The sequence below is a fragment of the Parasteatoda tepidariorum genome, chromosome 5 (genome assembly GCF_043381705.1).
Source record: "Parasteatoda tepidariorum isolate YZ-2023 chromosome 5, CAS_Ptep_4.0, whole genome shotgun sequence".
NCBI classification, from domain to species: Eukaryota; Metazoa; Arthropoda; class Arachnida; order Araneae; family Theridiidae; genus Parasteatoda; species Parasteatoda tepidariorum.
The window spans coordinates 45,844,300-45,855,232 of NC_092208.1; the positions used below are offsets into that span (position 1 = coordinate 45,844,300).

A 10,933-nucleotide genomic window follows, 5' to 3' on the forward strand; every position below is an offset into this window, starting at 1 on the left:
AGTTATTAGTAAGGAGTTTTTTGATAATCTGTTATGTTATAATGGTCATTCATACATTTTTCTTTTTAGTCATTTAGTTATGAGTTTTTTTCTTTTTTTTTTACAGTTACTTTAAAACAAATTCTTTTCCTTGATAGCGATTCTCTTTTTTTCTTCACCTGATATTTTAAATTGGTTTTATAAGGTGAGGAAGCCCGGTGGCGGAGTGGGAGCGGTTCGAGCTCCCGTGCCACAGGTCCTGTGTTCGAACCTCGGGCCGGGCAAGGTTGACTCAGCCTTTCATCCCTTCAGTGGGTCGCATGCTTGGGAACTAAACACTGGGGGTTTCGTGTTCGGCTGACCACCTAACCGGAATATCTGCTCCTACACCCCAGAGCCCAAGGTCAAGAAAACTGAGATGGGCACAGTAGGCCTTGGCCCTCTATGGGCTGTCGCGCCACTGAGTTGAGTAAGCAGCATACAGTATAACGTTAATTATTTCAATTGAATACAAAATTTCAGAAGTTCAATTAAATATCAAAGCCCTATAGTTAACAAAATACATTTACGAATAACTAACGGTCTATCACTTAGATTTCACTAAAACTTTTCACAGTTGCACTTAATTAGCATAGTTGCACTTAATTTCATAGTTGCACTTAATTAGTATAGCTAATGTAGATTCTAAATCAAGGATAGGGTCTCTTAAGCAATGAATATAACAATTTTGAATTTAAATCTTTTGTGCATGGATTATTTCTTCTTCTTTTACAATCAGAAACATTTATTTTAAGTCATGTGTTTTTCATCAATTATAATTTTTTTCAAATGTATTTTTGTATTTTTTATCATACTTTAAGAAAAAAATATTTTAATCTAACAATAATCATTCAAACAGCAATCTAAAATTTTCATTTAAATATAATGTTAAACATTACTAACCTCAGTGGAATTCAGAGTTTTCTCCTATAAATAATAAAAATTGCAACTCGTGAAATGAAAACATATTCATTTAACTATCAATGGATGCAAAAATATTATTAAAAAAACTTACCAAAAGAACTGATAAAGCAATGTTGGCTGCTTTGGATAATGCTGTACATATCTAAAGAAAAATATTTTTGCATGTATTTCACATTAAAAGAAGAAGGAAAAAAACAGCTATCTTTAAAATATTTCATAAAAATAAATTTTTTAAATTCTGAATGATAGAATATGGTTAAATCTAGTATATAAGTCTTCTACACAGTTTGACAAAAATTGTTTTGTTGCACTTTACTTGCTACAACAAAAAAATTAGTCATAAAAAAAGCAATATTTTGCATTTCAAACTTTTTTACGCGTGGTAATAAATGGAAGTCTGCTACCTTATTTATAGACCACAGGAAAGCATGTGTATATATTTTTCGAATTTGAACATTGTTTATACTTTAAAACTGTTAATGATTTGCTAATTTCAAAACTAATGAATCAAGAATTAGTTAACATTTGCTTGAAATCATTTCTTCTTTTACATAATATTCATTAAAATAAGAAAGATACATCAGAACGTTTATTAAGAAAAATTTTAAATCTATATTTCATTGATTTGAATAAAGAAAAAATTGCTTTGAATGAAGAAAATTTACTCTAAAAATAAGCAGCATGAGAGGGAAGTAGTTTCAGTAAGGAAAAACTGAACCTTCTTATATGTGTGTATACAAACATTTTAACCTATTTATAATCATTGATCTATAATATAATAATAAACTATTAATAATCAATCTGTCTGGAGAATCTGATATAATAAAAAAGGTGTTTTTTTGTTTTTAAATAACAAAGTAAAGATGTATTACTGAAATAAAGAATTTCAGAAAATAAGTACATTATATATAAAATATTAAATTTTTTCTTTAAAAATATGTTTTTTTTATTTCGAATTTAATTAAATTTAAATTAATGAAGAATGATCATGTGTTTCTTTACTTTCATAAAAAACACATAATTAGAAAATTACTCATAAATTTTTGAATAATATTAGATTACACAACAATACAATTACATTTCAATAAGTTGTCCCTCCTGTTTATGAAGATAATTGTTAAAACAAAATAATTACTTTTTAATGAATAAAAAAAAATCTTTAAATATTTTAATATTAATACTATTATTCAAACGAAACACTGGTAATATTATGGTTATTAGAATAGCATCAGAACGGTTTATTCTTGCATAAGAGATAAAAATATAATTTATGTTTCTAGCCTCATATGAACATTGTTGACACAAAAAGCATTATGGTGATATCACTTTTTACGAAGAACACAAAATTATAGCTGTTATTCTAATGTTATATACAATTGAATTGATTTAACTAGTTAACAGCCTTTTCATTAGCAAATTAGTAAATAATTTATTATGCTCATTGCTTGGTATTTAAATGAAAATGCTTTACAAGAAAAGTATAATTAGAAGTAGAATTACACTTGACAAAGAAAAAAAATCAATAACTAAAATTTATCATAAATTTTTAAAAATACACTCAAATTCTAGAAGAAAACTATATGCTTAGATATAAAACAGAAATACAATACTCAGCATAGAACTAAAATTTATCTTTTTAACACATTTATAATTTGAAAAAAATTGTGATTTTAATTTTATCTCTTTTTCTTATTTTTATTCTAACATATTCAAATGAAATATTTTTAAGCATAGAAAAGTTAAGAGTGTGATTTTTAACTACAGTTGTAACTAAAATATCAGTAATTTTAAAACAAAAATTTTAGTAAGATAAAACTGAATGTACATTAGCTTCTACAAAATGTGTAATGATTGTTAAGCTATTACTTCATCAGCTGAAGGTTGTGCTTCAAATACATGGCAGTGAAATGATGGCTTGCTTTCAGGGTCAATTTTTGATCTAGTTATAAAGCCAAGTAGCCTGCAAAGGAATATAGCCACTTTTTACCAAAGCAAACTAATAGGAAATTAGAATTAATGTTCTTTTTACATCTAACATAATACAAACTATATAAAAATCAAAATCCATCAACATTCAGATGTAATGTCATTTGCTTCAGTCACAGTCTCTATACTAAAAAATATAATTAGGGAATTTCACAAATGATAATTTCGATTTTGTTTCATTTTACGTATTTACATTTTAATAATTAAACATAATCAAATGAACAATGTATTTTTTCTTTTAATGAAGCTAACATAACATTTTATGTAGGACTATATGATTATGTAATCATTTGATAAAATATAATAGCTGGAATTTATAAATCGAATAAAGTACAAAAATTAAAAAAGTAATAAAATTAAAACTGTTATATTATAAATGTTGCATTGATTACCTGGTTATTTTAAGATGCAAGTTTCTATTATACATAAAGAGTTACATGAGAAATTGTTCAATTAAAAATAAACTCATGAAATTTTTCAATTTAAAAATCTGTGTGAGGCTCTTATTCAGAGAGCTCTTTTTGACAATCTCTGAAAGATATTTACAACCTCATGTTGCAGTCAAAATCAATGATTTATTTTTAGAGTTGAAAGTTAAATTAGAAAAAAAGTTATTTAAAAAAAACTAAGCATCTCAAATAAACAAACCTTTTCCAATATTTTAAAGCTAACTAATTTTTGTGATATAAAATTATAGGCAAACTTAAACAAAAGCATAATTGTTTATTTATTTAAAATAGTTCTATTATTCATTATTAGTAAAGTTCTTTCTGCAATAATTAAAATCATTAGTGAAAAATCATGTGCCTTAGATAACATTTTAAAGTCGATGGAGGTAACCCCTAAAGATGACCAACCTCCATTAATAACCATTTTAATGTGGAACAGAGAGTGGTCGCTCCAAAGAGGTTTCACTGTGTTGCCAACTAAATTAATGACTCTCATGAATTAAAAAATATAGAGAGGGAAGTACATAAATGCAAAGGAAAACACTTAACAGATAAATAAGAGCTTAGAAATGGTATCATCAAAGGCAAGTTTAGTTATTTATAAACATTTCAATTTTCATTCTCAACAGTTGTCTGAGTTTAATGCTATCAGAGTAAATCCATGCTCATCTTTATTAGTGATATAAAAACAAAATCGAATTTCAAATAAGTAATAAAATATAAAAAAATAAAAAAAATTGGGCCCATATTTCAACTTGAATGGATAACGTAAGATTCATAGAAAAATTCTGTAATCAACATCCTTGAGTTTTCCAAAAGATTGTTTTCAGTTTGCATCCATTTAACTTGGCACAATATAACAGACTATATAGTTGGAAAACAAAATGAAATGTCCCTTCATGCTGCGAACAATGCAAGCTAATTTGCTAATTAAAAAGATAGATACAATCATGCACAGAAAAGAACAAAAAAAGATAAAATTGTCAAAATTTTTATCCTTAGAACAATTATATATATTTCTTACTCAAATCATAACTAATATTTGTGAGACAGCTGGATAAGGAGATAAATATATTTTTACTCATAATCTGAGAAAGTATTGCAGATATATATCTAAGTACAATATAAATCTATAAAAAAAATTTAATATAAAAAAATAAAAAATGTAAGCAAATTTTAATCAGCAAAAAATTTCTTTTTTTTAAATTTCATACTAAAGCTGTTTTTTCTAAAAAATTGAGATTCATCGATAAGGTTCATAAATTTAACAGTTTCATTAAGGGTAACAAAATTTATACACGGGTATAAATCTCAACCTTGCAAAAAATGCTGATTTTGTTTCTTACCGGTGCCAAAGGCTATGTCACAGTTCTATTAAAAAAATAGCAGATGCTCTGTAATTTTGAAAGAAAAAGTTACATGCAAACACATAAAATGACACTAATACCCATTCTTGTAAAAAGTAATGAGAAGTATTTTCATGCCTTTAACATGCTTAACATAATGCGGCAAATTTTAATTTCTGATATCCATTCTGTGTTTATAGGTTATAAACACCAATCTAGGTAAGATTTCTTTATTTAAATTAAATTTAGAAAAAACGAACAGGGTTATAATTCTTTTGCTTTATAAGTCACAGTCTGGAATATTTCTACATTACAGAGAAAAATCTATATTTATTTAAAGTATAGTGTATAGAACTGCTTTCACTAGACTGGGACATATAAATTTGTTGCTTGAGACAGTCAGAATGCCTAACAGTTTTAGTCTATGAACCAACATATCGCTTTATTCGCATTAGCAACTGTTAAGTGTGCATGCTCTTCGAAAAAAAATTGCAAACGCTGTTCTAGAGGGTTGATGAATGACAGCAAGCAGTGGGTGATAGGTATAATTTAACATAAAAGCCTGGTTCTAAATTTAATATTCAGGTATAATTTAAGATGTATTTAAGAAAAGAACTTAATAACTTAAAATTTAATTTAACATTAAATATTGAAATAATTATTTACAGCACAAAATACTATAATCACAAAAAATTTAGCTAAAGCTCTTTGATGCCACATAATACGCAGTTTTATTAACACATACTTCTGTTAACTTGATATGTGTATTAGATTTTATAAAGTATCAAAGAAAATAAAAATAAAAACATTAGGTGAAGTAATTAAGGTGTAACCTGTTATTTTCTTTGTGTGTAGTCCAAAAGGAGACATCTTCTAAGAGATAATATGCTCGAATAGCTTGATGAGATGGATCTAGAATTCTAACAATAAAACATTCATTAACAAATATAAAAAATTTCCTAACAAAAGTTCAATATCACAGGAGAATTTAGAAAAAGAATTATACTTTTAAAGGTTGGTGAAGGGCAGAAATAAGAAGTATTTGTTTAATAAACAAGAATCAACGAAATAATAACAGGTATAATTTTTTTAAATATATATATACACACAATTTAATATAACACAATTTAACAGCTTTAATTCTTCTTTTCAGTAAACTAAATTAATACATGATTTTTCTTTCCTCTTAAAACTTCTGGGTATACTTTTTACTTTTAAAACATAGTATACTTTTTACTTTTTTTTATTTTAAAACAAAATTAGATTTCTCATGCATAGATTTTACAAAATTAAATTGATATGCTTTGAAATATGGAAGAAATTTCGAAGAATCACTCAAAAAAAGTGGGAAAAAATCTTAGGAATTACAGATGAATGATATTTTTCAATTTAAAATATTATAGTACAATCAATGTTATAGTAATCTAACTTTAGCAATTCATTTTTTCAAACTTAAACTAGTTAATTTCCTGCAACTGAAAAAAAAAATTTTAAGAATGATGAACAACAAAAAATTTGAAATCTGCTAAAAAACGAATTATTTTTAATTATTTAAAACTGTTTTATCTGTTAGTTAAATATTTGATTGTAATAAGGCATAGTACAGTTAAACCTGTCAAGTTGACCACTCTTGCAAGTTGATCACCTGCGTAAGCTGATCGAAATAATAAAGAAAATGTATTCTATATAATAAAATGAAGCAAAAGTCTTATGTCTAACCAACTATCTTCTATCTTATACATCTTTTGATTGCTAAAGCACATCAAATTTGTCAAAAGGGTAACAATAAATATTATCCTGAGCCCTTCATAAGTTGATAAAAACACTCAGAAAATTTTCTACTCTATTATATTATGTAATAAAATCTTGCTGAATTTGTGAAATAAATGAAATAAAAAAAATGGTCTTAAAAGCTAACCTATACTCTTTTGTGATTTAACCATATGAGAAAACTACTGAGAGGCTTTATAATAAATAGGTTTATAAACACATATAACAAAATATTTTTTTAAATGCCGAAATTAATGTAATAATAAGTTTTCTTTTGCAAGATTTTTTGTATTGAAATTTTAAGATATTTATAAAAATAACTGGTATGCATAAATAAAAAAAACATGCATATCTGTTTGTTTGCTTTTTTAAGCTAATCAGTTTAATAAATTTATGTGACACATTATAAGTCATTCGGTAATTAAACTCAGGTTTAAAGACACATAGGGTTATGATGATGATTAAAAACAAACTCCTCAACCCCTCAATAATAAGTTGACTATCTGTTTAAGTTGACCATTAAAGTAATATGCCCCAAGTGGTCAACTTACAGAGATTTCATTATAGTATGAAAAAAAAAATTTAAAAAAAGTAAATTACTACTGAAAAAAGCTGACTTACTTAAGAGTTCTATGAGTAATAACCATGTGAGATTCATTTGTCTTAAAAATATTATGAATAGCTCTAGCAGCCATTATATGGCGAATAGTTTGGTACACTAGATAGTCACCTAAAATATTTATCAATGAATAAATAATCATGTGACAATAATGAGAAAGAAAAAATTAAACATTTTTGAATTAGTACTTCAAAAATTTAAAACTTGGAATTACAGTCCTATCTTAAGCACAGCTATAAGTTTATTTGTTTCTTTTTCTTTTTTAGGAAATGTATAGGAAATGTATAAAATATAGGAAATTATTATTATTTCTTAATACTTTTATTATTTCTTTATAGGTTATTATTTATTTAATCATATGTATATTCGAAACTTCTAGAAATGTAAAAGTGGACTGAGCTGTCTCAAAAATAATGACACAATCTATAAATGGACATTATTTATAAAGGTTTCCAATTCGCATTTACAACACAATTTAGTTTTCTCCACTAAAAATTCATAGAGGAACTTCATAAAAAAATTAAAATTCTTCATACATTCATGTATTCATACCAGCAATATTGCGCAAACACACAGCTATTTTTAGTATTAGAGAATAATTTAATTTAACATGTTTACCATTCTGTTTAAAATACATTTATAAGAAAAAGAGAAAATGCTAGCTCACTTAGAGACTGTCGATGAAAAGAGTTAAAACCATTTATTATGGACAAAATTATTACAGGAATTGCAATTTATTTTTTTTTAATGTGTAAATTGCTAAATAATATTTTTGAAATGATGAACATGGTAAATTATTAACTTACTTACATCAGATATAGAATTAAACTTTCTAGCTATAAATAATAATTGAAAATAAAATCAGCTGCAGAATTTAATACATAGTTCTCATTATAATTCAGCAATAAATTCTACAAATGCCTGTGAATTGTCATTTTAAAGAATGGTCTTTTTTATTGCTAAAAATCTCATTCTTTCAATTTACATACTGCTTTGTATACATCCCTGATTACAGATAAAACTCATTGCTCTTCCCTGTGTAACTAACTTTTCTTGTTAACACTATACATAAAATTTTCCAACAACATTTTTCAGCTAATAGTGTTCTTATAAAAATGCAACAAATTTACATAAAAACAAATACATTAAAAAAATTTCCTTGCTCAAATTGTCAGATTTTAAGTAGCTATTTTTTTTTTTTTTTTTTTTTTTTTTTTTTTTTTTTTTTTTTTTTTTTTTTTTTTTTTTTTTTTTTTTTTTTTTTTTTTTTTTTTTTTTTTTTGTTACAATGCCAAGAAAAAAATTTAAGTTCTATTGAAAAATATAACCAAAACATAAAATAAAGTTAATTTTAAGCAAAAATATGTTAAGCAGAGTAAAAAAAAAAACTATTTGTTACAACTGTAGAGATCTTACACCATACAATGTAGAGTTGGAAAGCAAAAGACCATCTATGAGAGGGTACTTTCTCTGGAGTTACATTTCTCTAAGATACTACATTGCTTTTCCAAGCAGATAAATTGGCTGTCATGGGTTGATCTCTTAGTCAACTAAATTTACTGATCTGATTGATCTGCCTCCCCCCTCACAACAACTAAAAAGTCTCTTTTACAAGACTTCCATTGCATCATTAGAGAACCTTATCACGAGAATCAGCCTCATAACTGTGGAATGCCAGAAATTTTCCAATTTAATGAGGATGGTTAGAAACAATCAGAAAAAAATTCCCTGGTTTTCCTGGTTTTATCAAATTTCCTTGATGTTTCTTACTAGTGACAAAAATTGTATGTTTAATTTTTCAGTTGCCTTATTTTCAGTCTTAAAACATATTACAAAATGCTTTAAAAATAAACATTTTTTTTTAAGTCTAATTCTTTTTTTGTAAGTCTAATTTTTTTTGAATAAATATTGTTGTTTGAAGTCCCTTAAATACAAATCAATAAATTCTTTTTGAATGTGTAGTTAGTAAGATTACTCAACATTATTCTGATTTTCCCAGATTGATAAAATTCCATGACTTTTCCCTGTACTAAAGCCACTCTGTAATTCTTTTCATAGCTTACATGAAGCATGTATTGCAGCTATTAGTCCTCCTTAAGCATTTAAGCGTTTGATAAGTTTTTTAACCCCTTTTTGATGTAACCATTAGTTATGTTACACTCTGTAAAAATATGACTTTGTGAAGTTTATAAAATTGCAAAAATAAGATATGTCCAAATTATAATTTTTAAAACCTAATTTTTTTATTTATGGTTTAAAAAACATGCACTTTAAAACCATAAGCACTAAATGAATATAAATAATTAATGAAAATAACATATATTGGAAAAAAGAACACTTCCTAGATATTTCTGATAATAAAAAAACAGACAAATACAAATGACAATTTACCTCTATCTTTTTGAACTTGCATTGAGCCTAAAAATCGAACAGCAAAGACTTCCCAAAAAGGTGAAGGATTAGAATTGTCTTGCCCAGAATCATCAGACAAAACAGATTTTTTATCTGATGTTGAACTACAGCAAGAAAACATTCTTATATTTTATATCAAAAGTTAATAAGCCAGATCAATGAAAAATATTGTAACATAAAAATGAATGAAACACTCTAAAAAATGTGGGTAGATGTAATGATAATTAAAATATTAAAATACTAACGTTTTTACTGAACAGAAAATTTAAGTGTTTTAACCTAATCTTTAAAGTGTGTTAGAAAAGTATAATACATATTCTATTATATAAAGTGGAACCAGTGCCGCAGAAACAGAAAGTGCCTAAAACTGTGATGTACGTCGCAGAAGAAACGAAGTCCTGCAGAACAATTTGTATCTTGGATAAGTGACAGCGTTTTTCTGCGAACACCCTTCCTGCCTCCGGTAGTCTTGCAGAACAATCCCTAACCCTAATTTCTACATTCTTCTGTAGACCATAATGACCTGAAGGTTTGAAGGAAATTAATGAATTAGCTTTTGGCTATAACATTTTTATAAAATGGGTGTATCCGTTTTTAGCAGTCAGCAGGAGAAATCGATCACCATTTTTATCAAGAGAGCTTCAAAAGCAAGCCGTAAAACAATTCAATTCAGAGATTTTCAATTTCATAAAGTTTATGACTTTCATATTTCAGAAGCAATTTGTGAACTGTGGGAATCAACGCTTGACAGAATTGTTTCTAAAAGACCAAATGCTTTCGAATTAGATGAAGAAGTTGTTGGAACAACAGAGCAGCGAATGTTTGTGTTTGCAAATGGTGCACCATCTGGGCACTTGTCCCTTTGAAAGATTTCTAAGGCAGCTCGGACCTTCGTATAATAGGCATTTTATTAATAATTCATCATAAACCAAATTTTGTACTTCAAAAGTGATTGAAAAAGTAACAAATCAAGAATGTTTGCCTTGGTTTAAAAAATAATGTAGTGTATCTGTGTATGATCCTGTATTTTAATAAATGAAAATATAGTATTTTAATGTAAAGTTGTCGTTTTTTTTTTTGCTGTGAAATGCTTGCAGAACATTTGTATAAATTAATAAGTTCTGTTGCAGAACATTTGAAAATATTCTGCTTATGGGACCACAGCTAACTTAATAGCCGGGAGCAAAGAAAATCGAATAAGAATTTATACTAATTCTGATTAGCAGGAAATATTAATTTTGTGCCAAAATAAATACAGTTAAAGGGGATGTGCTGTGAAAATAACTACTTCAAAAAATCTTTTATTCAGGGATGAGAGTAGTCAGAAAGTAAAAAAGAGGAGATCCAAGAATGAATATAGATATGAATACATATATATATATCAAATATATATAATATATATTCTTTCT

General features: G+C 26.4%; 1 protein-coding gene across 3 annotated transcripts in view; it reads right to left on the reverse strand.

The window, feature by feature from the left end:
- LOC107450243 (DCC-interacting protein 13-alpha) overlaps window positions 1–10,933 on the reverse strand; it is a 36,752-nt gene that overhangs the window by 1,560 nt on the left and 24,259 nt on the right. For 2 of the 3 annotated variants that reach the window (XM_043049898.2, XM_043049899.2), the window contains exons 16-21: window positions 9,504–9,628; window positions 7,115–7,223; window positions 5,557–5,643; window positions 2,809–2,902; window positions 1,034–1,084; window positions 922–945 (exon numbers count right to left, since the gene is read on the reverse strand). In XM_043049898.2, the coding sequence (XP_042905832.1) occupies window positions 922–945; window positions 1,034–1,084; window positions 2,809–2,902; window positions 5,557–5,643; window positions 7,115–7,223; window positions 9,504–9,628 (490 nt within the window). The remainder of the gene's footprint in view (window positions 1–921; window positions 946–1,033; window positions 1,085–2,808; window positions 2,903–5,556; window positions 5,644–7,114; window positions 7,224–9,503; window positions 9,629–10,933) is intronic. The other variant, XM_043049900.2, reaches the window with a different exon arrangement.